Raw genomic sequence first — 27,199 nt, 5'->3', positions numbered from 1 at the left:
ACATCCTTGACTTGCTCTGATGGCTGTCCTCTGTAGGCTGGAGAAGCTGGTGGCGGTGCCGGATGAGTCCGTGGAACTAGAGTCTACAATCTCGTTGGGAATAATGGTATCCTGGGAGTGTAAAGGCCAAGTGGCGATGCTTAACAGCCAAAGGCAAGGTAGCTATACCACCTCCCATAAAGACATGGGCAATAGTGGTCATCCATTGGACAGAAAGATAGTCCCCTGGACCCTGGTCAGCCTCGTTCCCTAGGCACTGTAGGCCTGGGTCAAGGGACCCATGGTAGCAGGGACAGAAGCTATGCTTTGGCTCAGTAACATAGCTTTCCCCTCTCTGAGGCTAATCTGGCTGTGGCCAGTGCTGAGCGCCCGACTTACTGACAGCCCAATGCTCGGTCCCTGATTGGGCACCATTCCCACCTGGTTGTAGACTGATCTGACTGGGCGCTCCTAGCATGGAAGGGCTGTGCTTTATCCTCGTGAGAACAGACACATAGTCCAGGTATGAATTCACCTTCTCTGCCTCCAGTGCTCCTGTCAGCACCACCGTTCTGCTAGCATCAGGCGTTCTGAGGGACAGAATACCTTACTCATTGCCGTGGCATTCCGCATAACATCACCTCCAACGAGGGCACGCATTTCATTGCCAAGGAAATGTATAAATGAGCTCACTCCCGAGAAATTCACTGGTCTTACCATATGCCCTATGACACAAAAGCAGCTAGCAAGATAGGATGGTGGAGGGGCGCCTGGGTGGCTCAGTTGGTTAAGCGACTACCTTCAGCTCAGGTCATGATCCTGGAGTCCCGGGATCGAGTCCCACATCGGGCTCCCTGCTCGGCAGAGAGTCTGCTTCTCCCTCTGACCCTCCCCCCTCTCATGCTCTCTCTCTCTCAAATAAATAAATAAAATCTTAAAAAAAAAAAAAAAAGATAGGATGGTGGATGGACCTGCTGAAGGCTCATCTGGAGCATAGCTGAGATGCTACACCCTGCCGGATGCTGGCGCTATCCTGCAGGATGCAGTGTATTTTTTTTTTTTTAAGATTTTATTTATTTATTTAATTGACACAGAGAGAGAGTGAGAGAGGGAACACAAGCAGGGGGGAGTGGGAGAGGGAGAAGCAGGCCCCCCACCGAGCAGGGAGCTGGATGCGGGGCTCGATCCCAGGACCCTGGAATCATGACCTGAGCTGAAGGCAGTCGCCCAACCAACTGAGCCACCCACGCGCCCCATGGATGCAGTGTATTCTTTACACCATACCCATGCACAATCATATAGAGCCAAGAGGTAAGTAGGGGTAGTTGGAGGCTCCTCCCTATTATACCTCAAGTCTACAACCTACTGGAAGAATTTTTTACTACCCATTCCAATAATGGAATGGACTCAGGGAGCTTGGTGATCCTAGTACCCAAGGGAGAAACACTTCCACCATACAATAATCATAGTACTGATGAGTTGGAAGCTGAGATGGCCCCTGGCCATTTTGGTTTCTGCTGCTACTGATCCAATAGGCAGAGAAAGGCACCTCTGGAAAGTCTTGGTTGATTAGACCCAATTACTAGAGAAAATTAGGTTGCTGCTGCATCATAGAGATGGGGCTAGATCTGGAGCCCAGGGGATTCACTGAGGTGTCTTTTCTTAGGTTAACAGGAAACTTCAGCAACCCAACAAAGTCAAGACCACCTAACGACTCAGACCCTATAGGAATAAAAGTTTGAGCCACCCACCAGGTAAAGAATCTGGTGCTGGCAAAGGATAAGGAGAATGTCTCATTGGGGGTGAAAGCAGGCAGGTGTGAGTTGAACTTAGGCCTTGTAACCCCCAGTTTTCCCCTGCTAACTTCGGTAAAGAACACTGGTGGTAGCCAACATTTTAGGTTTCGGTGGGAACGTGGTCAAATTGACATCCCCTCTCACTGATGCTGTAGCTGATGGGACACCGTGTGTCCTCTGTGCTGGGGGCATGGATTTTTCATCTGGACAAAAGAGGTGGCTTCCCTGGGACCCTTTAGAACCACCCACCCACTCACACACACTCACACACACACACACACACACACACACACACACACCAGCCCTGTGCTCTGGGAAGCTGAACTGCGTCAAAGGACTCTTACACCCTCCACTGGGATTCAGCCAAGGGGGGCAACAGCTGGGGGGCAGAATATGGGAGGATGCCCAAGTCAGGGAGTTTATTCTCCCACTTCCCTAGCTGCTGGATCCACACCGACTACGTCCATTGACTGAAGGTCACAGCTATTGCCAGGCACCCTGTCCACACAGCTCTCTGTGGCTCTGGGTTCCTGTAACTGCTCCCCCCCCTTCAGACCTCAGGTGCTGACACCCCACTGTTGTTGCAGCTCCAGCGGTTCCTTGCCACCCTACCCACACCTTTATAAATAGTTCTTTTATTAAACTCTCTTCAAATTCCCCATCTGTGTTCCTGCTAGGTCCCTGGGATATCTACTATGTATTTTAGTTAAGATCGGTTTTGGCAGTGAGCATCAGAAAACCCAAAATAACAATAGTTTATTCAAGATAAATCTTTCTAAATTCTTTCTCATGTAAATTAAACTTGGTGTAAAGCAAGCCAAAGCTGGTGGTGGCTCCATGAACATTAGATCATTATATATATATATATATCTTTTAATCCTCTTTAAATTAGCATCGTAACTGAAACATTTTCCCATGTCATCATAAACTCTTCAGAAGGAATCAAGACTTGGCTCAAGTGTCATATTCTTTTTTTTTTTTTAAGATTTTATTTATTTGACAACGAGAGACACAGCGAGGGGCGCCTGGGTGGCTCAGTCGTTAAGCGTCTGCCTTCGGCTCCGGTCATGATCCCAGGGTCATGGGATCGAGCCCCGCATCGTGTGTGTTCCCTCTCTCGCTGTCTCTCTATCTGTCAGATAAATAAATAAAATCTTAAAAAAAAAAAAACTTATTTAAAAAAAAAGAGAGACACAGTGAGAGAGGGAACACAAGCAGGGGGAGTGGGAGAGGGAGAAGCAGGCTTCCCGCTGAGCAGGGAGCCCAATGCAGGGCTCGATCCCATGACCCCGGGATCATGACCGGAGCCGAAGGCAGACGCTTAACAACTGAGCCACCCAAGCGCCCCTCAAGTGTCATATTCTAAATCACTTTTCCTAATGCTCACACCAACTCCAAAAGGATGATCTCCCTCTCCAGGACCCCACTCTCTACCCCTGCACACACACAAACACACACACACACACATTTCAGTAATGGTGTCTGTTGTGCTCCAAGTCCCTTATCTGTTTGTGAGCCTGTCTGTCTCCTTTCTTGACTCCTGGGAGCATCTCTTTTTGTCTTATTATCCCCAGCCCCAATTCCTGGCATAATAAAGACACCAATAAATGACAAGGATATTTTAAGGCTTGCATAATATTTCATCATATAAAGGCACCCTAGTTTACTCAACTACTTCCTTGGGTTTGGGTTTTTTTTGTTTTTTGTTGTTTTTTTTTTATATAGGAGAGAGAGTGTGCATGGGCTGGGGGAGGAGCAGAGGGGGAGGAGCAGAGGGAGAGGGATAAGCAGGCTCCCCACTGAGTAGGGGACATGGGGCTCCACACAGGGCTCGATCCCAGGACCCTGAGATCATGACCTGAGCCCAAAGCAGACGCTTAGCTGACCGAGCCACCCAGACACCCCTAGCTACTTCCTTGTTACTGAACATTCAGGTGATTTTTATTCTGTATTATAACTCTCATGGTAGGATTTTTATCTGATCAGTGAAATAGGTGGCCCTGTCAGTATTAACTGCAAGAGAATTCTACTTGCTCCTTCAGCACACACACACACATACTGATCTGCCCCTCTTGTTGCAATCTTCTAATTGGATGGATGGGTCAGATTCACAATCAGTAATCACTTGGTTATAACAATGGTCTTTTTCCAATAAGCACTGCTACTTTTCCTTAATTCTCTTTTTCACATCCTATGTGGCTCATCTCAGTTTAGAAGGGCCCTTGGTTTTCTCTCTGTGCATTTGACCAAAAAAGGGGGAGATAGGGATAATCTGCTGCATGCCAGGCACTCAAATGTGTACTCCAATTGGACAACCTTGGAAAAAGAACCCTGGAGAGAGACCTGTAAACACGTCCTCCCTGTAGTGAACTCCCAGCTCCAACCGCTTGCTACAGGGGACTCTTCAGCCCTGTTAACTTCCTTTTTCTGAGTCTCCCTTTCCCCAGCTGTAAACAGGGATGCGAACACCTGATCAGGAGGTTGTGAGGATCAAATGAGAGGTCTGTGAACAGGACCTGGCTCTTAGCAGCGGGTCAGCAAACAGCAGCTTTAATCCCAATGAGGAGCTCAGAGAAGGATTTCAGCCCTGGGATTCAAGGCCGGAGAGTCGGGGCATCCTCACCGCCCTGGGCAAGGGCATCTTTAGGATCAGCAAGACTGTGGCCTCAGAGGGAGATTCTTGGGGCTCCTGGAAGGAGGGGACCTATGAGAGAGCGAGCAAGGAAAGCTTGCAAAGCCGACCTTTGCGGGGAGCGGGGAGGCGGCCAGTGGGAGGGTAGGTGAGCAGCAGGAGATGGCCCCAGCCGGCGGCGGGCAGGGGAGGCGGCTGGCACCGGGGTCTTTTGCCTCCCCATTCCTGGGAAGGTCTTAAAACCCTAAAGAGACCAGAGGGCTCCTTCCCCATCTGTAATGTGGTAACGGAGCCCGGGCCAGCGCCTCCCCAGGCTGGAGGGCGCGAGAGTCGTTAGGGACACCTGCCTCCCCCGCCCCCTCCCAGCGGGAGCCCGCGCGGACCCCGCGCACCTGGGCGCCCGCTGCGCCTGGGAACACGTGGCGCCCCAGGCCTCCAGGCGGCGGGGAGGGAAGGGGAGGGAGCGCGGCCCGCGCCGCCCGGGCTCCCTCCTCGCGTCCGAGGGTGCAGTCGACACACTATTAAAGCAACCGTCCCGACGGAAATGGGGTGAGGCTGGCACCAGAATAAAGAAGTCGGGGAGCCGGGAAGAAATAAACCCGCCAACATAAAAGAGATTAACATAGAGAATGTTTCACAAATAATAGGGACAGGAAGGATTATTCAATTAATAATCGGGGGATCTTTAGATCGATTAGATCTTTGGGGGGGAACTGAAATTTAGATGCATATCTTGTATCCTACACCAAAATTAACCCCTGATAGAGTTATAATGGTGGTGGGGGCGTGGGGATTAAACTTCACGCGCACAAAAAGTAGCATGTATCGGTTCTCTAGAGGGGGGAAGACTTTTCTAGACTTAAAAGGGATGAGGTAATTCCCATTAAGAAAGATGGAGGCGTTGGTTCGTACAAAACAGAAAACTGTCAGTTAAGAAAAAAAGTGAAATTAAAAGTAGCCAATGAATTAGGAATGGCTTCGGCAAGGGCAATATACAAGGATTGGTATGGTTGCTATGTGAAAGCGCTTACAAAATTAGTAAAACACTCGGACTGCAAGAGGGCAATAAACAATGCAATGAAGGAAACAAGGAAATGAGAAAAGAATGTTGTGATCAGAGAAATGAGATACCATTTTTAACTGATTAAATTAGGATTTTTGTTTTATTTTTTAAGGAATGCCAAATGCTGGTGGGGATGCCTTTCATACACTGCAGTAGAATATAAATTAGTATAACAGGGGGCGCCTGGGTGGCTCAGTCGTTGGGCGTCTGCCTTCAGCTCAGGTCATGATCCCAGGGTCCTGGGATCGAGCCCCGCATCGGGCTCCCTGCTGGGCGGGAAGCCTGCTTCTCCCTCTCCCACTCCTCCTGCTTGTGTTCCCTCTCTCGCTGTGACTCTCTCTGTCAAATAAATAAATAAAATCTTTTTTAAAAAATTAGTATAACAGATGTATATCAGGGAGCCTTAGAAGCTCAACATCACTAATCATTAGGGAAATGCAGATTGAAGTGACAATGAGATAACACTTCACACCACCGGGATGGCCACTATTAAAAAAAAAAAAATCACAAATGTTGGCAAGGATGTAGAGAAATTGGAACCCCTGTACACTGTTGTAGGAATACAAAATGGTCCAGCTGCTCTGGAAAACAGTATGACAGTTCCTCAAAAAATTAAAAACAAAGTTACTATATGATCTAGCAATTCCGCTTCTGGGTATATATACAGAAAGAATTGAAAGCAGAGTCTTTTTTTTTTTTTTAAAGATTTTTTATTTATTTATTTGCGAGAGAGAGAATGAGAGAGAGAGAGCATGAGAGGGGGGAGGGTCAGAGGGAGAAGCAGACTCCCCGCCGAGCAGGGAGCCCGATGCGGGACTCGATCCCGGGACTCCAGGATCACGACCTGAGCCGAAGGCAGTCGCCCAACCCGCTGAGCCACCCAGGCGCCCAAAGCAGAGCCTTGAAGAGATATCTGTGCACCCGTGCTCACAACAGCATTACTGACAGTAGCTAAAACATGGAAGCAACTACTGAGAAATCACCATGAGAGATAATGGATAAGAAGCAAATGTGTCACAGGATGTGGGAACAAAGGCAGAAGAGAAATTATTAAGTTTCCTTACTACCTACAGCCCATTGACAAGTCCTTGAAACACGCAGAGTGACATTCCTCTAGGGACTCAATTGCTTCCAATGTTAACACTTTGCTAAGGGCGAAAGGCAATCCTAGCCCTACCAGCTACCCCCAGGATCTGGTAAGTCTACTTTAACATATAAAAGGTCCTTTAGAAATTTCCTTTATGTCTAAACCCCGCAAGATACGTGTTGGCAATCAACCCCCAAGCACATGGCCCACCGGTATACATCTGAAGGATCTCATGACTAAGGTTTTATTAGATGGTAATAAATGACCCTTTCCCAACAATAGCTAGCCCCCTCAAGGTCCTGGAAACCTTGCTTCCAAAATTCCTTAGAGACTTACACTATCCCTAACTCCCTCCCAACTTGAAAATGTATAATGGGCCACTCCTCATGACCCCAGTGCGGCTCTTTCTGCCCATGGGTCCTGTCCCCGTGCTTTCATAAAATCACTTTTTTGCACCAAAGACATCTCAAGAATTCTTTCTTGGCCATCAGCTTCGAACCCTGACGTCTCTTCCTACATCAGTATATACATACAATGGAATATTATTCGACCCTAAAAAAAGGAAGGAAATTCTGACACTTGCCACAACATGGTTGATGACATTATGCTATGTGAAACAAGCCAGGCACAAAAAGACAAATTCTCTATGATTCCACTTTACCGAGGTAGTCAAATTCACAGAGGCAGAAAACAGAATGGTGGTTGCCACGGGCTTGGGGGGAGAGAGAATGGAGAGTTAATATCTAATGGGGACAGAGTTTCAGTTTTGCAAGATGAAAATAATTCTAAAGATGGATGGTGGTGATGTTCTCACAACAATGTGAAAGTAGTTACTACCACTAAACTGTACACTTAAAAATGGTTAGAATGGTAAATTTCCTGTTGTGTGTACTTTACCACAACTGGAAAAAAATGTTTTAAGTTAAGCGAAAAACAAACCAATAAAAATCACAGAGGACTTCAAGGCAATATTTTTTAAGGAAATAAGGATGAGGGGCGCCAGGGTGGCTCAGTCGTTAGGCGTCTGCCTTCGCCTCAGGTCATGGTCCCAGGGTCCTGGGATCGAGCCCCGCATCGGGCTCCCTGCTCAGTGGGGAGCCTGCTTCTCCCTCTCCCACTCCCCCCTGCTTGCGTTCCCTCTCTCGCTGTGTCTCTCTCTGTCAAATAAATAAAATCTTAAAAAAAAAAAGTTTAAAAGCTGCTCTATAATATTCACTAATACACATAAACCAAACATTAATTCATTTAGCCCTTCCCCGTCATTGAACAATTACATTGTTTCTCTTGCTTTTTTAATACAATATTTCAAAGAACATTTTTGTGCACAGATCTTTGTCTTATCATTTCATTAGGGTACATACCTAGATGCGAAGTTGCAGAGTCAAAAATGATGGCTATAGCTACAATTTAGTTTTAGAGTCACTGAAAATGGCATATATAAAGAGTTGGGCTTTTTTTAAAGATTTCATTTTAAGGGGCACCTGAGTGGTTCAGTCGTTAAGCGTCTGCCTTCGGCTCAGGTCATGATCCCAGGGTCCTGGGATCGAGGCCCGCATCGGGCTCCCTGCTCAGCGGGAAGCCTGCTTCTCCCTCTGCCCGCTCTGCTTGCAGCTTTCCCTGCTTGTGCTCTCTCTCTGACAAATAAATAAATAAAATCTTTAAAAAAAAAAAAAGAAAGAAAGAAATTCTGTTTTTAAACGTGTGGGTGCGGGGTGTTGTAACAACGGGGAAATAAGTGTGCTGGGCTTTTCGGCTATTGTAAGGTCAGCCATCAGGAGATGGTTCCAGCCCTCACTCCCTCTGCCAGCTGTGTGGCCTTGAGCAGGTCACTCAATCTCTCTGAGCCTCAGTTGCCTCACCCGTGACATGGGGCCTACAGCGGGTGGGTGGCCGGGAGGACGGGCTGAATGCACGGCTTCCCGTCGGGCCTGGTGCTCTGTAGCCTGTAGATGGCAGAGCCAGCGACTGGGTGAAGGCTCGGCCGACCGGGCGAGGCAGTAGGGTGTGGGAGTGGCACCCTGAGTCCCCCGGCCCCTGGCACGACTGGGTTTGAGGGCCAGGGTGGAGGCGGGAGGGGCTCCTCAGCGGGGGAACGGCTCCGGCTCCGTGGTGGAGCAGCTGAGCTGCAGCTGGGCCTGTGGCCTGGGAGGCAGTTTTGCGGGCGCCTCCTCCCGCAGCCCACACCTCAGGTCTGCAGCTGGGTCCTGCCTCCTCTCAGGAGGGCCATGGCTGGGACTTGGCTGCTCCTTCTCCTGGCCCTTGGGTGTCCAGCCCTGCCCACAGGTGAGCCCCCTCCCTGCCTCCCTCTCTGTGCCCCATTAGTTGGCCCAAGCCCACTCCCTAGCTCTGGTCCTCTCTGGGTAGGGGTGGGATGCGGGGAAGGCAGGAGAGAGCTCTTTGGGGTCCCTGGGGAGGGTCTCACCAAAAGCCCACCATTTCCTTCCCTATCATATCTGCCTTCCAGCTCCCTCACTCTGGGGCCCCGAGTCCCGCTCCCTGGAGTCTGCAGTGTTGGTAGGTAGGGCAATCACCTCTTGGAGGTACAGAGAACTAAGAGCAAGCCGATAGATGTCCAGGGAAGGTGGAGATGGGGTAGCCCGAGCGGGGACACTGGCAGCATTGTGAGGTCCTCTCCTGTCCTTCCTGTCCCGGCCTCCTGCCCTCAGATTGCCCTATTCCAATAGGGCTCAGAATGCCTCATGTTCACCCCTTGCTCCCCTTCAGGGGAGGCCGCAAGGTCCCCGTGATTTCCCAAGGGTGTTACCCTCAGTCCTTCAAGGATCAAGGATGGAGTCACAGGACTTGTATTTAGAGGAGGGAATTCCAGCTCCAACTAGAAGCATGTGCATGTTTGCATGTATGTGGTGGGGGAAGGTCATCTTTTTGATCTAAAACTGGCCCCCAGTATTGTCACAAGCTCTCCCTTGCTAGGGAGACAAACCACATCCATGTGGGGCAGGGAGAGCTCATGGCAAGAGGTCCGAGCTCTGAGAAGGAAGCAGCCAGGGTGAGGAGGAGCAATCCTGGGCAGCTTCATGGAGGAGGCACATGCTAAACTCAACCTGGGGAGTGTCTCTATCTGTCTCAACTGAAGAGGTTCAGGAGGTCAAGGGTCCTGGAGCTCACTCTCATCTTTCTCTATCCCCTTCGTTTGCCCTGTCTTATTAAAATTAGTATTTTTTTTTTAAAGATTTTATTTATTTGAGAGAGAGAGAAGGAGAGACGGTAAGAGAGTACAAGCAGGGAGGAGAGGGAGAAGCAGTCTCCCCACTGAGCAGGGAGCCCGACACGGGGCTCGATCCCAGGACCCTGGGATCATGACCCGAGCAGAAGGCAGACGCTTAACCGACTGAGCCACCCAGGTGCCCCTAAAATTAGTATTGATAATAATACTTATCTACCAAGGTGTTTGACATTCATGATCTTTATTCTTCACAACAATTTTACTGGACTGGTGTTATTAACCTCATTATATCGATGCAGCAATTAAGACTCAGTAAATTAAGCAGACAAGTCAGGAATTCGACCAGCTCGGTCTGAGACCATGTCCCAGGCTTGATGTCATCCTTCCAAGTGGGGTAGTCTATGAGAGCAGGAATCAGAGAGCCAAGTTCAAATCCTGAGTAGGCTACTTACCATCCACAGGCTTCTAGATCTGTTCTTTGACCTTCAAGAAACCTTTCCTGAGCACTCCCCTCCGACCTCCCCGTAAGATCCTCTGGTGTCCTTTCCTGCACCCTGGGGTATTTCTTTTCTTTTCTTTTTTTTAAGATTTTATTTATTTATTTGAGAGAGAAAGAGAGCAAGAGAGCGCACAAGCTGGGGGGAGATGCAGAGGGAGAGGGAGAAGCAGACTCCTCCTGAGCAGGGAGCCCGACTGGGGCTCCATCCCAGGACCCTGAGATCATGACCTGAGCTGAAGGCAGCCACTTAACCGACTGAGCCACCTATGAGCCCCACCCTGGGGTATTTCTTTAGCCTGGCTGCATTTAACTCAAGGTGTGAATTTGTCTGTGGGATTTTTGTTTTTGTTTTTGTTTTTGAAGATTTTATTTATTTATTTGAGAGAGTGGGCGGAGGGACAGAGGGAGAAGGAGAGAAAACCTCAAGCGGACTCCACCCTGAGCGCAGAGCTGACCCGGGCTCAATCTCATGACCCCAATGTCATGACCTGAACCAAAACCGTGTCGGACACTTAACCTAACTGTGCCACCCGGGTGCCTCTGTCTATGGGTTTTAATCTCTGAGATTTTATTTATATGAAAAAATATCCAACTATTCAAGAGTAACATCTTTGTTATTATATATTTTGTCATCTTTACTAAAAAAGAATAAGATTGTGGAAAATCAGGACTATCTTGGAAAATACAGGGCAGATGTTTGTAGTACCCATGTGATTTATTTTTATTTTTTTAACTATGAAATAATACAGACATACACTCGAAATGGGTGAATTGTATAGTATATAAATTATATCTGAACAAAGCTCTTTAAAAAATACTTTAGGGGTGCCTGGCTGGCTCAGTCAGTACAGCATGGGACTCTTGGTCTCGGGGTTGTGAGTTGGAGCCCCACATTGAGTGTAGAGATTACTTTTTTTTTTTTTAAGATTTTATTTACTTATTTGACAGAGAGGGAACAGAAGCAGGGGGAGTGAGAGAGGGAGAAGCAGGCTTCCTGCCAAGGGGGGAGCCCGATGTAGGGCTCGATCCCGGGACCCCGGGATCATGACCGAGCCAAAGGCAGACGCTTAACAACTAAGCCACCCAGGAGCCCCGAGTGTAGAGATTACTTAAAAATAAAATCTTAAAGGGGTGCCTGGGTGGCTCAGTTGTTGGGCATCTGCCTTCAGCTCAGGTCATGATCCCAGGGTCTGGGATCAAGCCCCACATAGGGCTCCCTGCTCCGCGGGCCTCTCCCACTCCCCCTGCTTGTGCTCTTGCTCTCACTATCTCTCTCTCTCTGTCAAATAAATAAATAAAATCTTTAAAAAAAATGCTACAGACCTACAAAAAAGAACTGACAATGATGCAATAAACACCTATTCATGTTCCACTCAGATTAACAAATGGTTTCAATTTTGCCATATTTGAATCGGATAAAAGAAACAAAAAGTCACAGATACATTCAAAGCCCTCTTTGATTTCATTCCAGATCTTATTTCCTTCCCTTCCTCCCCAGCGGTAACCACCCTCCTGAGGTTGGCACAACAAGGTAGTGTAAGAATTTGTTTATGCATCTGCTATCTTTCCCATGGGACTGAGTTCCCTGAGGGCAGGGGCAGTCCACATCAGTGTTTTATCCCCAGTTCCTGGCACAGATAGGTTCAGACAGGATAGATGGGTGAGGGACGGAAGCATGGACAGACATACAGATGGAAGGTAGAAAGAATAGATGTCAGAAAGACGGTTGCTGGGGAAAAGATGGATGAATAGATGGGCAAATGCAAAGAGAGAGGATGGATGAGTGGGTGGAAGGAGAGATAGATGGACAGTGGAAGCAAACCCAGATGGAAGGACAGAAGCCTATTACGAGACGCTGGCAGGGGCAGATCCAGCCCCTACAGGTGCGTGCTCTCTTACAGGTCGGGGCGGCACACCCTTCCCCTCTCTGGCCCCACCAATCACGCTGCTGGTGGATGGGAAGCAGCAGACGCTGGTGGTCTGCCTCGTCCTCGATGTTGCCCCCCCTGGCCTTGAGAGCCCCATCTGGTTCTCAGCGGGCAATGGCAGCTCACTGGACGCCTTCACCTACGGCCCTTCCCCAGAGGCTGACGGCACCTGGACTAGCTTGGCTCAGCTCTCTCTGCCCTCTGATCAGCTGGCAGCCTGGGAAAACTTGGTCTGCCACACTGGGCCTGAGGCCGGCGACCGCAGCCAGAGCACACGGCCCCTACAGCTGTCAGGTGGGGACGGAGCCTGGGCCCCTGTGGATGCTCCCTGCCCCTCCCACACACTCTGGAAACAGCCTATGGTGGGAGACAGGGCAGGCTCCCCTGGGGGCATGGAGGGTGTCCCTATGCCAACCATCTGAATGAGGTGATGCCTGGGCTCACAGCAGGGTGGCCTCAGGGCCTTGAGTCCTGGATTTGCAACTCCTTCAAATATCCAGCCTTCAAATATCCCCTTCAAATCCAGGCTCTGATGCATGACTTCCAAAAGGTAATAACACCGCCTCCCTCCTATTACCTAGGGTTGATATCTAGATTTATGTACCTAAGGTTAATATCTATATCACCCTAGCTATGGTAGGATGAACCAAATGACAATCAAATAACAAAATGCTATCATCTACTTATTGTTCACACTGTGCCGGGCATTGTTCGAGACACCTTACATTCATGAAGGAGGTCATATTATTTTCCCAAATTTACAGGCACAGAGATGTTTAGGGGACACGTCCAAAGCCAGCTATTATTATTACTAGATGACTTACTTCCTGTTTTTGGATTATGGTAGCTTTGGCATCTTCCAAATGGGAATGTTTGTTGAATAAATGCCCTGTCTTTCAAAGAAGGCTGCTAAGAAAATCCCAAGTCCTCGTCTAAAAGTGCCGAGAGACCTCAGCCTCCCCAGGGGCACAGAATAGTGGACAGTGGGGACTGAGAAAGATCTGAGTCCCTGAGAGGAATCGTAGCAAATGGGCTCATGTTTCCTGCTGCTGGTTTGTTTGTCCATTTCTGCAACTTGCCATGCACAGCTGCCCTGTGCCAGGCCTGGGGCGCAGAGCTTGGGTGGAGCGCAGAGCCCATCCCGAAAGACTCATTCCCTTCTCCTTGGCTGCAGGAGAGGCTTCCTCAGCCAGGACCTGCCTCTGGGAGCGTCTCAGGGGTGAGTACTGGGGACCGGGATCTTGAGCCCCGTTTGGGTCTGGCCTGATGGTCCCACTGGCGTGTGTTTGTTGGGGTGGGGGGCCTTGGTGGGTGTTCCCTGAAGAGGCTGCCTTGCTGGGTTGGGGCACTTCAGTCTACCCATGGATAAATGAGAGTGGATCCTCTGACCCCAGACTAATTCCTGGACACTAGTTGAAAAGTATAGGTGACAGCTAACAGAAGGTTCCATGAAGCTCTCCTTGGGCAGCCCAGATGGATGGTGTCAACGTCAGAGCCTTGGGAGACTGTCTGGGTGGTGGACAGTCCCACCACCCACCGGACAGAGTCCTAGTCGGGTTCTACTTCCTCACCACGCAGAGAATATGGGGCTGGTTACTCTCTGCGTCAGATGCTACTTTCTGCTTGGCCTGCACCCCCCTGGTTTGGGGGGAATAAAATAAAATGAAGGCTAGGAAGGTATGTGTTATTACTATCAGGTAGAGCTGAGGTTAGACACCAGGGAGGACTTCCCTCGGCTCCGGGGCACGGCGGGGAGGAGGACCTGCGCGGGCGGAGGACAAGGCCCCTACTCCCCCGAGAACCTTCTCGGGCGGGAGGGGTTGAAGCCGGCCTCCACGCCCCTGACAGCTTGTCTCCCTCTCGCAGGGATGCGGGGCCAGGCGCTGCGGCTGGGGGCGCTGCGGCTGCTGCTCTTCAAGCTGCTGCTGTTGGACGTGCTCCTGACCTGCAGCCGGCTCCGCGCCGCGCCATGCGCGCGGGGGGACCCCGGACTCCCGCGCCCCGCACGGGCCCGCAGCCCCACCGCCGGCTCCCGCAGCCCCCGCCGCCCGGCTTGGCCGCCGAGCCGGGGGGGCCGCAGGCCCGGAGCCCCGGAGCCCAGTCTGGGAGGAGGGGACGCTCTCTACCCACCGAGCTTGGGCCTGGTGCTCATGAGCCCCCCCGTATTCCTTCCTTAAGCCTTGCGGTATTTGTGTGTGACCTGCCTCCTCCCGCAGATGGAAGTTTCTGGTGCTGGGCTCTGTCTCCCGCCTCGGACTGAGGCCTTCTGAGGGAGGAGGGTGGTGTGCCACGGGTACTGGGACATTTGAGGTGCAGAGAACTGAGAACAATTAAAGGAGAACTTAAATGACGCAAATGAAACATTTGAATTCATGTCTGCCCTGGGAGGAGGGAATTTGGCAGATTTTGAAAAGGCAGAAATCCTGGAGGGCTCCCTTGAGGAAGAGGTTCCTGTTGGTGAGCCTCGGAACTGCAGAGTGATCCTGGAGTTTGGGGAGGACGCTGTCCTACGTCTGTCTCCCTCTCCCACAGCCAGGCATGAGAAGAGCCCGCTCCCCCCCCCCCCCCCCCCCCCCCGGCTCCTCACCTTGGCCCAGCTTCTGGGAGAGGTCAGGATGAGGAGCCCTGGAAGCCAGGAAGGTGGGGTGCTGGGCCCGATGTGAAGCTTTGTACAGACTTGACAGAAATGAACAGGGGCCAGGATCCCAGGGTAACAGGATCATGTACAATGCCAAGAGTATGGATGTTAATTCCAAACTTACACCTTATTAAGCAATTAGGGGTCATTATTCATTTAACAAATATTCATTGAGCATCAACCCTGAACCAGGCACTAAAGAGATTTTTTGTTTTGTTTCTTTTTTTTTTTTTTTAAGATTTTATTTATTTATTTGACAGAGAGAGAGAGAGAGAGAGAGCACACAAGCAGGGGGAGCGGCAGGCAGAGGGAGAGGGAGAAGCAGGCTTCCCATGGAGCAGGGAGCCTGATGTGGGGCTCAATCCCAGGACCCCTGGATCATGACCTGAGCCGAAGGCAGACGCTTAACCGACTGAGCCACCCAGGCGCCCCTCTTTTGTTTCCTAAAGAGAGCTCTTGCGCTGATAGTATATAAGTCCCCCACAGTAGAGTGTGTGGCCCGTTTCTCCAGCATTGGCAGGAGATCCAGCCTTTCCAGGAGTTCCTCTCTCCAGTAATCACCCCCCGAATCTCGGGTGCTTTCATGTGAATCCAGGTGTCCCCTGGGCAGCACAGGACAGTCTGCTGGACCAGTGGTGCTACCTTAGTCTCCTTCCCCCAAGGTGGTGTTAGCAAACTATGCTCTAACATCCCACCCGCTCATGGTGGTAATGCCATCTCCAGCTGCCCTGAGCCTCTGTGCCCTCTCAGCTGCTGTTCCATGAAAACCCTCCCTGTCTTCTCCACGGCCATCTCTCACTAGCCGATCAGGAGATGCTCCTGCCTCTTTTTAGATTCTTCAAGGAGGGGCATCCCACAACTCCTGGGGGTGAATCAGACCACCATCCCCACATGGCCTGCTCCTTCCCCAGCACACAGACTGAGGGAAGGACAGGCTGGGTTGGGGTGCGGGCATGTCCAGCCATAACCTCAGATTTTCTCTGGCCACTGTCTCTTCCCAGCCCTCAGCCCAGATGCTGAGTCTAGAGCTCCTGCGAAACTAATTTGTGCCTCAGTGAATGTCCTCTCAGAGGTCCTTTTAGTCATTCTGGAAGCAGAGTTTCCTTTAGCTTCAACATCCCTCCTCCTCATGTTCCAATTCCCCAATCCTGCCCTGCCCCAGGCTCAGTCCCTCCTGTGGTTGGCTGCAAGTTATCTCCCAGGAGGATTCCTGGGCCTAGGTAAATCAAGGGCTTTGGCCAGGCTCTGAGTCTCCCCAAGTCTTATGAAGCCTATAGAAGATGGAGGCCCTCAGAAGGGTGTCCTGATCCTGTGCACTATAGAATTCTACATACCATAACCCCTGCATATCCAAAGTGCCTTGTCATTGGCACAATTGTTTTGAGCAAGAAGCTAAGATCAAGAAATAATAAGTCAAAAGGCTGAGCATCAGCCCTCCCGAAGTCTTCATAAAATAGCATAAATATCCAACCTCCAGGAAGGAAACATAAGGCACTGGGGAACAGGGCCTTGGGGACAAAAGTGCAGACAACTTCCAGGAAAGCAAACTTGGGGTGTGTGTGTCCATAGGACACTGAGCTCAGGGGCAGTCTGAAGCAGCCCCAAAGACCCAGAAAGTCTTCCTCTTGATGACACAGCAGATGGGGGTCCCATTGATCATCTCCTTGTACCAGGCACCCTGTATTGCTGGGGAGGTGGAAGGGAAATACAATCGTTCATAGCCAAATCCCTACTTTGTGGGAGCTCAGAATCCAAAGAAATCAGTAATAGGGCAGAAAAGAGGAAGGAAGGAAGGAAGGAAGGAAGGAAGGAAGGAAGGAAGGAAGGAAGGAAGGAAGGAAGGAAGGAAGGAAGAAAGAAAAGAAAAACCGAGGCTCAGAGAGGAGGTGATTTGTTCTGGTTCTCAGGGGCCCAATCTAGGATTACTTGGCACTAAGAAAGTTGTTTGAAGGCTGGGGACTGTTTGAGTCGCCAAGGTCTCACCCACAGCGCCTACTAGTGATTAGCAATTACAACGATAACAACAACGATAATAATAACAAAATTTAAAAACAGGTGCTCAATAAGGGTTTGCTGCATTACGACCCCAGCAGGGAAGTGACGTGCAAGGAGGCGGAGAAGGCCGAGAAGACGGCCTTCCGCACCTCCTCCCATTCAGGCCCAGCCGGCTGCTTCCCTGCTCCGCGTCCTGGTCCTCCAGACCCTCCCAAAGCCTCCGTTAGTGGGTGGGGAAAGATGCTGCCATAGGTCACTGAGGACACCATCCGCGCTCTCATTAGTCAAGACTGAGAAAAGATCGCCCTCCCATTCGCTGGAGGGCAAGCCCCGGAAAGCCCATTGGCTGCGTTGTCCGCGGGCCTTCGTGGGCTCTGAGGGCGGGCCGAGGTGGCCGGAGGAGCGAGCGGGCGGGGGGCTCCCTGTTGCCCTGGTTACGCCGAGGCACGTGTGCAGTCCCCGGAGCGGCTTCGGGAAGCTGCCCAGCGCGCGCAACCGGAGGAATCGCCGCCGGGTACGCTGGGGTCGGGTCCGGCTGGGCCATGGAGCCATTGCCTGAGCCCGCGCCCCGGCCTGGGCCCCGCTGTCTTCTGCTTCTCTCCCTGCTACTGTTGCTGCTGCTGCTACTGCCGGCCCCAGAGCTGGGCCCCGGCCGCGCGCACGCCGAGGAGACCGACTGGGTTCGACTCCCCAGCAAATGCGAAGGTGAGGGGGCGGGGCTCGCGGGGAGTATCCTGCCAGGGGGCGGGGCGTGCGGGGTAGGGGCGGGGGATGGAAGGTCCTTGGCACCTGAGCTGGATGGAGCCTCTTCATTCATTGAAGCTACTGTGTGCCTGGCACTGTGCTGGACGCTGGGGACACAGGGCCGGGCAAGAGATCAGGTCTCGGTGCACCAGGAGCTCTCAAGTCGGTACAAAAGAAGCAGTTATAATCCAGGGTGGTAGATGCCATGATAGAGTACGTACCGGCTTTGCGGGCCGGGGAAGGAGCATCTAATCTAGCCTAGAGATGGGGGGGAAAGGCTGTGTGGAGAGGGAAGTCAGGAATTCGTATAGGAAGCCCAAGCAGTAATTAGGAGTTAGCTGGGCGAAGAGACGTGAAAAGAGAGAGTCTCTCAGGAAACCGCAGATGCAGAGGCTAAGAAGCAAAGGACAAGTTTGAGGAACTGAAAAGGTCCTTATGACTGTCCTTAGGGTAGGAAAGCCTGAGACTCTCCCCTTTGTGCCCTCACCACAAGCTGACCTGTGTAATTGATAGACTCCCCCACTAACGTTAAACTCCTTGAGGACAGGGACCTTGTCTCAGATATTTATTCATACAGTGCCTGGTGGGCACCCAGTCAATATTTTTGGAATAAATACAAATAAATGGGGGATTTGGGTGTGTGTGGAGGAAGGAGAAGGGTCTGAGGCCTATGGGGAGAAGAATAGAGGGCCACTTTGGGAGAAGAGTAGATCTGGCCTGGGAGAATTTGGTGAGGGAGGAGGACTTTAGGAATAAGGAGAAAGTGAATCCCAAAGATATAGGGATGGAGGTGTAAAACTTGAGAGAAAGAGCACCAGCACCCAAGCCAGTGATCCAGGACTATGAAGGGCCTACCTTTTCTCCACCCCCACCCCCATTATTTCTAATTTCTCCCCAGACCTTCGCAATCACTCCTTCCTTGCCATCTCCATACCCCCAAACCCCTCCAAAAGTTGGCTATATATCCATTTCATCCCCATTCAAAGCATACAGCAGGCCAGATGTTCCCTAAGCACTGGGAAGTGGGGGTGGGGTGGATTGGGACACATAATCCTTTCATTTGAGAGATGAAAGATGAGATGCTTCAGAGATGAGCCGACTTCACTGGGAGGGCTCTCAGTATGGGTTCTAGCCTGTACCTTGTCCCTCACTCCCATAAATAGGCAGGCAGAGAGTTGGGATGCTTTCCTTTCACTCTTGCTCTAGTCCTAACCTATATGGTATGGTTTGGGGGTTTCACTTCCTCTCTTTGTTTTCTATCTTAGCCCCTAAGAAGGGACTATTCTCATAGCCTGAGAACCTCACATTTCTTTCCCTTAGGAGGCATTCACAGACTCAGAAGCATAGAGCTTGCAAAGATCTTAGCGATCATTCTAGTCCAGCCTCATTTTGTAGTTAATGGATAAAGACTAATTTAAAAGGGATTTTCAATTACAGGATGGCTTGGTAAACTCTTAGGCTACTCTTAATAGGGCTTTTGCTTTTATTTATCATTGTTGCACCTTTGTTATTAAATGCTGACTGTGTATGGCCCACAAAGCCTGCCTCCTGGCTCCGTAGCCTGAGTGGAATAGGCCTTGGCACAGAGGAAGGAGGACCTGCCCGGAAAAAGAGTAGGTGGGTGTCCATGAGAGTCTGGGGTCTGTGCCATGAGTCTCCTACAAGTCTAGTTCTGGGTGGGATCCCCAGAGGGGGTCTTGAAGAGGTAAGGTTTGGAAGAGTTGGGAAGCAAGGTTGTGATTGATGGGCACAAGAGAGAAAGGTTTCAGCTCCCCAGGGCCTGGAATCCTACACATTGAGGGCGTGGGAGAAGGGGGCAAAAGAGCCAGAAAAATGATGAGCTCACACAGAATGTAGAACAGAGAGGGGGAGGGGGACAGGTGTTCCTGGCTAGAGAGCCAGGGAGGTGAGCCGCCTCAATTCATTGCAGACTCTGAGTTCACAGCTTATATTTTGGAATTTTAATGTATTCCAAGTTCTCCAAGCCATCTATTAAATATGTATGTTATAAAATTTTACCAAGCAAGCCTTCAGGGGATTTTTTTTTTTTTTTTTTTTTTTTTTTTTTGTGGTGAATTGGTCTACTAAACTCTGCTGTCAGTGTTGTAATAATACTAATGGCATTTGGCCTACAGATCATATTCGTTCAGAGGCATCAGAAGCTGCTCTATCACAAACACAGTCTCTCAGCAGCATTTATTAAGTATACAACACAGACAGAATCCCAGACTAGAGGAATACAGAAAAAGTCCAATACATGATACTCACTTTGGGTATTGTTGTAGTTATAGTTGGGGAGACACAAAGTGACCAAAAGCTCTTCGAACATGGATCCTATAGAGAGAGACCCAGATAAAATCAGAGCAGGTGGGATGGATCCAGAAGAGCTTTCCAGGAGGAGGAGGCTTTGAAAGTGAGGTTGTGGGGCACCTGGGTGGCTCAGTCAGTTAAGCCGCCGACTCTTGGTTTCAGCTCAGGTCCCGATCCCCGAGTCATGAGATCAAGCCCCAAGCTCTGCATCGAGCCCCTCATCGGGCTCTGCGCTCAGCCAGGAGTCTGCTTGAGATTCTCTGCCTCTCCCTCTGCCTGTCCCCCTGCACATGTTCTGTCTCTCTGTCTCTTGCTCGCTCTCCAATACATAAAATCTTTAAAAAATAATAATAATGATAAAGTGAGGTTGGGAGAATGGGTAGAAAGGCCCATAGAAGGCATTAAGTGCTCTCCCAGGGCCTCGGACAGGTCACACTTTGTGTCAACACTCCTTACACAGCGGCGATTACTCCATTGGGCTGGATGTAGAACAGAGGAATCTGTTTTCAGCTGTGAATCCCCAGACAGTGCCTGGCACACAGGATTGCTTAGTAACTGTTTGAGGAAGAGGAAGAGAAAACGAGAAGATGAATGTACAGAGCCGGTAGGAACAAGGGCCTCTGGAGGGGATGGAGCAGATGACCTTGGTGGGAGCAGAGAGCTGGTGTTGGAACAGCGTATGAAATCAGGTCATAAAACAGGCAGACAAGACCTTTGGGGACAACTGGGAAAATTTGAATATGGACTATTAGGTGATACTGGAATTATTTTTCATTTTCCAAGAATCGGTATGGTTTTATGGTTGGTAGAAGAAAGTCCTGGTTCTCAGAGATGCATGAGGACCTTTTGAGGGGTGAAAGATCATGATGTCTGCAACTTACTTTCAAAATGGTTTAGCAAAAACAATGTATATATTGTTGAGATATATTACTATATTATCCTATTATTTTATATTATTATACTGGAGAGAGATTGTGGCAGGTCATTAACAAACTGTTGAAATGAGTGGAAGCTGTATAGTTACTCATTGTACTCATTCAGCTTTTCTATATGTTTGAAATTTTAAAATGATTACAGGGGGCGGTGGGGAGAGGCAGGAGGGAGCTGGGAGAAATGGAGTCAGTAGGATAAGGGCCAGGACTGGACAGGGGGCAGCGAATCTTGGAGCCAGGTTTCACCCAGTGACCTCCATGTGCTGGTCTGGGGCTAACTCCTTCCCTGCCCTGAGTGTTGACCCAGTCTGGGAGAGGCACCTACCTTGGTGCATTTGGCTGGGAGCTGGCTCCTTCCTGACAGACTCCTAGGCACTCAGTAGGCTGTGCCGTGTCTCCCGCCCCCAGTGTGTAAATATGTCGCCGTGGAGCTGAAGTCAGCTTTTGAGGAGACTGGCAAGACCAAAGAGGTGATCGACACAGGCTATGGCATTCTGGATCGGAAGGCTTCCGGAGTCAAGTACACCAAGTCGTAAGTGAAGGGGGTACCCACTGGCCTGGCCTGCTTTGTTCCTAGAGGCTTCGGAGGCTTGGGGTTCCCTCTCCCTTCCAGCTAGGCAAACCCACCAAAGGGAGGCGGTTCTCACCAATACCTGAGTTTGCCCGCTGGTTTTGCCCCAACTAATTGTGTGGTCTTCATAAATCCCTTCATTGCACTGAGCCTCAGACTTATCTGTCAAAGCAAGACGGTTCGACCGTATCTCATCCCAGACTCTTGGATTTCATGGGCCAATGCAAATTTTTTTTTTTTTTAATTGATAACATAGGATTACCTGCTTTTAATATTACCAGGAATAAATATTAAAAACAAGCCAAAAAAACCCTTCATCAGCCATGATCATCCTTTCAAAATGAAATATTTTGACATCAAAATTTAATACATTTTGCCGTAGGAAAACATCTAAATACTGAATCATTTAGCTTTATAAGAGATGCCTTCCCATAGAGCTGTTACATTTTGTCTCTCTGGTCTGTGTTCCAGCATTTCAGAGCCCCCAGACCAGATGACCTATCTTCCTTCCAGCTCTGACTTCCCTTTGGTGAGATGTGCAGGTGTTGGGGTAGTAGGGCTGGAGGGACGGACCGCTGACCCCCTGGGGCTGGGAGAGGAGCTCAGTCCCTCTCGTGCTGCTGTCTCTGCAGGGACTTACGGTTAATCGAAGTCACTGAGACCATCTGCAAGAGGCTCCTGGACTACAGCCTGCACAAGGAGAGGACCGGCAGCAACCGGTTTGCCAAGGTTGGATTTGTGCTTGTCCTTCATCCCCATGGGGCAAGGCCTGCATGTGTCTAAGGGGTCTGCTGGTGTGGGTGTGGCTCGAAGATCGTGTCTGGGGAGCTTCCATCCTTGGCCTCTTCCCATTCTTCATCGATTAGGGTGTGCATTTCTCACCTCCTGAGCGCGCTCTTTGGTGGCAGTAGGCACAGTCTTTTTTTTCTTTTTTTTTTTTTAGATTTATTTATTTATTTATTTGACAGAGAGAGAGAACACAAGCAGAGGGAGAGGGAGAGGGAGAAGCAGACCTCCTGCTGAGCAGGGAGCCCGATGCAGGGCTCGATCCCAGGACCCTGGGATCATGACCTGAGCCGAAGGCAGACGCTTAACGACTGAGCCACCCAGGCGCCCCAGTAGGCACATTCTTAGTGACCGGGGCCATCAGGGCCCTGCCTCAGCCTCAGCCCGAAATGCCCCTGTGGAGGCCTGAACACTGGCTCAGGGAGAGCTCAGGAAGTGCAGAACTGTGGGGTTTAGAGGAGATGTCAGAAGACACAGCAGGGTGGGGTGATTACCTAGTCCCTCTGGGCCCACAGGACACTCACCTGGGCCTCTGTCAGGGTGCCTGTGTGATATTTAATGCACTTACTATGTGCACGAATGCCTCTGTCCCTGAAGAATGAGCTTCTTACCATAAGGCCCACAGTTCTTTGCTTCAACATCTTCAGTGCCTGGCACATATGGTAAGAGACTTGCCTCCCGTATTTCTCCACCTAAGTACCCTTCTGGTGGAGTTGATTAGTCAGAAACCCCTGGGGAACCTAGAGGGATAGTCTTTTTTTTTTTTTTTTTTTTTTTAAGATTTTATTCATTTATTTGACAGAGAAGGTCACAGTGAGAGAGGGAACACAGCAGGGGGAGTGGGAGAGGGAGAATCAGACTCCCCACTGAGCAGGGAGCCCAATGTGGGGCTCAATCCCAGGACCCTGGGACCACAACCTGAGCCGAAGGCAGATGCTTAACCATCTGAGCCACCCAGGCGCCCTTTAGAAGGATAGTCTTAAACAGCAGAAGTCTTAGATTTAAAATTTAGGGGCGCCTGGGTGGCTCAGCTGGTTAAGCGGCTGACTCCCTTTTTTTTTTTTTTTTAAAGATTTATTCATTAGAGAGAGAGAGAGAGAGCGCGAGCGCGCGTGAGCGTGTGTGTGCTGCAGGGAGGGAGAGGGAGAAAGAATCTCAAGCACACCCTGTGCTGAGTGCAGAGCCCGATGCGGGGCTCCATGCAGAGCTCGAGCTCACAAACCTGAGATCACGATCTGAGCCGAAACCAAGAGTCAGACGCCCAACTGACTGTGCCACCCAGTTGCCCCAAGCATCTGACTCTTGATCTCAGCTCAGATCTTGATCTCAGGGTTGTGAGCTCAAGCCCTGCATTGGGCTCCAAGCTGGGAGTGGAGCCTCTTTAAAAAATAAAAAAATAAAATAAAGGGGTGCCTGGGTGGCTCAGTCAGTTAAGTGTCTGCCTTCGGCTCAGGTCATGATCCCAGGGTCCTGGGATTGAGCCCTGCTTCGGGCTCCCTGCTCAGCCGGGAGTCTGCTTCTCCCTCTGTCTGCCGCTCCCCCTGCTTGTGCTCTTTCTCTCTCTGATAAGTAAATAAATAAAATATTTAAAAATTAAAATAAAATTTGTATGAATTTTGTATTCTACTCAGTAATAAACCCATGTTTTGCTTTAATATAAAAATGTTTAAAACTATTTTCCATAGCAATAAAATTAGAAACAATCTAATCATTCACCAGTGGCTAAATAAATTGATACGGCCATTCAGTGGACAAAACAAAGAATGAGGTAGCTCTTTATGAATTGAATTCAAATTGTCTCCAAGTTCTGTTATTCAGTAAAAAAGGCAAAGGGCAGAATAGTGTGGCTGATATATATTACCACTTGTGTAAGAAGTGGGGGCAGGAGAGGAGGATATATTTGTATGTATATTTGCTTGTATTTGCCCACATCACCTCTGGAAAGAAAGAGGAAATGGACAGTGTGTAGATGGACTCTCCAGGGAGAAGACCTAGGGAGTTGGCAGAAATATTTTTACAGAACCGGGGCGCCTGGGTGGCTCAGTCGTTAAGCGTCTGCCTTCGGCTCAGGTCATGATCCCAGGGTCCTGGGATCGAGCCCCGCATCGGGCTCCCTGCTCCACGGGAAGCCTGCTTCTCCCTCTCCCATTCCCTCTGCTTGTGTTCCCTCTCTTGCTGTGTCTCTCTCTGTCAAATAAATAAATAAAAATCTTTAAAAAAAAAAAAAAGAAATATTTTTACAGAACCAAGAGTTCTCCCTGCCTCGCCTATGCTCCCTTCCGACCCAGGAAAGACACAAGCCCCAGGAAGAAGCTGGAGTGGGGAGTGGGTCTAGACGTGGGGGAGCACGTGTTCCCGGCCACAGTGAGAGGAAAGAGCCAAGACACACTTAATTCCTGGAAAAGGAGTTTCCATTCAAAGGGCCTGAAGGCAAATAGCAATCCTTTTTGAAAGGTTGAGGTGTGAGAGACATGATAGGGTGTGTGTGTGTATGTAGGGGTTGTGGGGGGCAGGCCTGAAAGGGGAGAGGAAGGTGAGGTCAAGTGTGAGAAGCCTTAGAGGGTCCTGACTCCTCAGTGCTGGGTCCTCGGGCCTCCAGCGCCACCCAGAAAGGAGGGTGGGAATTGGTGGACACTCTCAGCCTCTCAGGCCCTGCTGCCTCTTCCAGGGCATGTCGGAGACCTTTGAGACACTGCACAACCTGGTCCACAAAGGGGTCAAGGTGGTGATGGATATCCCCTACGAGCTGTGGAACGAGACCTCTGCAGAGGTAGCTGACCTCAAGAAGCAGGTACGGCCTCTCGGCCCGCAGAGGCTGCCCTGCTCACCGGGGCGGCTGGGGACCGGGTCTATGGCTGAGGAAGGCCACCGAGAGCGCGGGGAGCGGGGAGCTCTGGTCAAGTCGTCTCACCTCGCTGGCTTCAGTTTCCTCAGGGGAATCACAGCCACCTGCCTGTCCTGCAGTGGGTTGTGAGACTCGGCTGAGCCCCCCCCCCCCCCGCCCCCCGGGAGCGAGTCAGTGCTGGGGCTTTGCCAACGGGCCGTGTTGTGATTCATAGTGCGACGTGCTGGTGGAAGAGTTTGAGGAGGTGATCGAGGACTGGTACCGGCACCACCAGGAGGAAGACCTGACTCAGTTCCTCTGCGCCAATCACGTGCTGAAGGGCAAGGACACCAGTGAGTGGGAGGGAGGGAGAGGGCAGGGCGGGTGGGCCCTCCGGTCTACCGCTCGCTCCCCCTCAGGGGAGGTAGGTTGGGAGAAGACCGAAGAGAAATAAGAAATAGAAGGCGTCCTAGCAGCTCTGCCCTTGGGGAGCTTGAGGGGACAGGGTGGAGTAAGAGGTACCGAAACCAGGTGCAGAATCACACGAAGGGAACCACAGTGAGGCAGGAGGCAGGGACTCGTGGGGCGCCAGTTCCAGTTGTCGCTTCCGCACCCCCCCCCCGCCCCCGTCAGTGCTCTGCCCCCAGCAAACCAGTCCGTTGCAGGTGTCTCTCCTCACCCCAGGTTGCCTGGCAGAGCAGTGGTCCGGCAAGAAGGGGGACACAGCCGCCCTGGGAGGGAAGAAATCTAAAAAGAAGAGCAGCAGGGTCAAGGCATCGGGCGGCGGCAGCAAACAGAGGAAGGAGCTAGGTGGCCTGGAGGAAGACCCCAGCCCCGATGAGGATGAGGGCATCCAGAAGGCGTCCCCTCTCACACACAGCCCCCCGGATGAGCTTTGAGGCTAACCCAGTGCCCCCGTACCGAGACCCCTGACCTGAAGCTGAGGAATCTGGGACCCCGCTCTGGCCGGCAGACAGCTATCCTGCTCCAGGTCCTCCCTGCCGGGCCGGCTTGCCACCAGGAAAGACACGGTGGGGGGAAGAACTCGCCTCCTCCCTCCGCCCAGCGGCTCTCCTGACCCCGGCTTCCGGCGGGCCGTGCGATTTCCCGCCTGCCGAGGACTCTGGTGTGAACTCAGCAGGGGCAGGTGTGGGGCCGGTGGGGAGGGCACCCCGGCCTTCACCTCCCCTCACTCCTCTCCAACGGGGAAGCAAGACTGCAGGCCATCCCACCCCCGCTTAGCCCCTCCTGTGGACACCTGGCACTCTGCCCGGCCCTCCCCAGGGCTCACAGAGTAAAAACCTTTTGGCCTTTTTGTTCCAATTTTTGAATCCCCTCCAGCTCCTCAGAGAGGCCTGGAGCCCCTGTTGCTCTTCCTTGGCCCTCACCTTCCAGCCTTGGGGGCCGAGGATGAAGAGGCAGCTCCCACCCTCCCATTATTGAGGCTGGCCTGCTGGCTCTGGGGAATGGCAGGTGCAGGGAGGGCCTGGGTTGTTCTGGGGTGAGGCCCTGCCTCTCAGCTGCCTTTAGACTCCCTGAGCTCCCCAGGCCAGGAGGGGCCTGACTTGTGCCCTGGGCACCTGGCTGCCCTCCATCCTCTCTTCTCTCCCCGAAGGCCTTCCCATTTGTTGTGTAAACTGTTTACTGATGACCTCACCAGATTCCACCCCTCCTTCCCATCTCCATCTGCCCTACTTGTTGGTCTTGAACCTTGTTCCCTGATGACCACAAATTACCGCTCTGCTCTTTCTAATTGTTGTGCCTGGAGGGGAGGACACCCCAGTCCCCCAACAGCCAGTTACACCACATTCTCTGGGAGCAGGGGAGGAACAGGAAGCGTGGCCTCTAGGGGGAAGTCGTGGGAGGCCCAGGCACCTCCCCATTCTGTCCCGAGGTCAGGGATCAGGGCGCTCAGTAGCAGTAAGAATGACAACTGCACACACTCGCGGTGCTTTAACTCGAACCCTTACAACTCCCGTGGGGTGGGTGCCGTTAGCCTCATTTTGTAGAAGACAAAACTGAGGCTCAAATGAGGTGACACAGCCAAAGTCCTGCTGTTAGTAAGTGTCCAGGGGCACTCAGACTCTGGATTCAGACTCTGGGTCCGTTGTGTTTCCACCACCCCATGGCTGCCACCTCCTTTCCCCAGCACCTGGCACTGGCCGCGTGATCCACATGGAACTGGTTTGGTTTCTTAGCCATAACTCCACCCCTACCAGCAAACCTCTTTT

At 51.1% G+C, this 27,199-nt stretch overlaps 2 protein-coding genes across 4 annotated transcripts; both read left to right on the top strand.

Moving 5' to 3' along the window:
• Positions 1-8,663: 8,663 nt before the first annotated feature.
• PTCRA (pre T cell antigen receptor alpha) lies at positions 8,664-14,515 on the top strand. Its single transcript, XM_036124072.2, has 5 exons — positions 8,664-8,840; positions 11,739-11,771; positions 12,142-12,462; positions 13,343-13,387; positions 14,035-14,515. Exons 1-5 carry the CDS (start codon positions 8,783-8,785, stop codon positions 14,343-14,345), a joined length of 768 nt encoding a protein of 255 aa, XP_035979965.2. The 5' UTR covers positions 8,664-8,782; the 3' UTR covers positions 14,346-14,515.
• Positions 14,516-16,937: 2,422 nt separating this feature from the next.
• Positions 16,938-26,700, top strand: CNPY3 (canopy FGF signaling regulator 3). 3 transcript variants are annotated; one of them, XM_036124063.2, is made up of 7 exons: positions 16,945-17,506; positions 21,196-21,319; positions 21,830-21,894; positions 21,960-22,087; positions 24,813-24,935; positions 25,204-25,321; positions 25,653-26,700. In XM_036124063.2, the coding sequence occupies exons 1-7, from the start codon at positions 17,344-17,346 to the stop codon at positions 25,865-25,867; spliced, it is 936 nt and encodes a 311-aa protein (XP_035979956.1). In that variant the 5' UTR covers positions 16,945-17,343; the 3' UTR covers positions 25,868-26,700. The 3 variants fall into 3 exon arrangements, 2 of the variants coding, with proteins under 2 accessions (XP_035979956.1, XP_035979955.1); XM_036124062.2 differs by lacking the exon at positions 21,830-21,894 and having other exon boundaries at positions 16,950-17,506; positions 21,991-22,087; XR_004927138.2 differs by lacking the exons at positions 25,204-25,321; positions 25,653-26,700 and having other exon boundaries at positions 16,938-17,506; positions 21,830-21,887; positions 21,991-22,087.
• Positions 26,701-27,199: the final 499 nt, after the last annotated feature.

The sequence above is a fragment of the Halichoerus grypus genome, chromosome 9 (assembly GCF_964656455.1).
Source record: "Halichoerus grypus chromosome 9, mHalGry1.hap1.1, whole genome shotgun sequence".
Taxonomy (NCBI): Eukaryota; Metazoa; Chordata; class Mammalia; order Carnivora; family Phocidae; genus Halichoerus; species Halichoerus grypus.
This window is presented reverse-complemented; position numbering and strand designations above follow the sequence as displayed.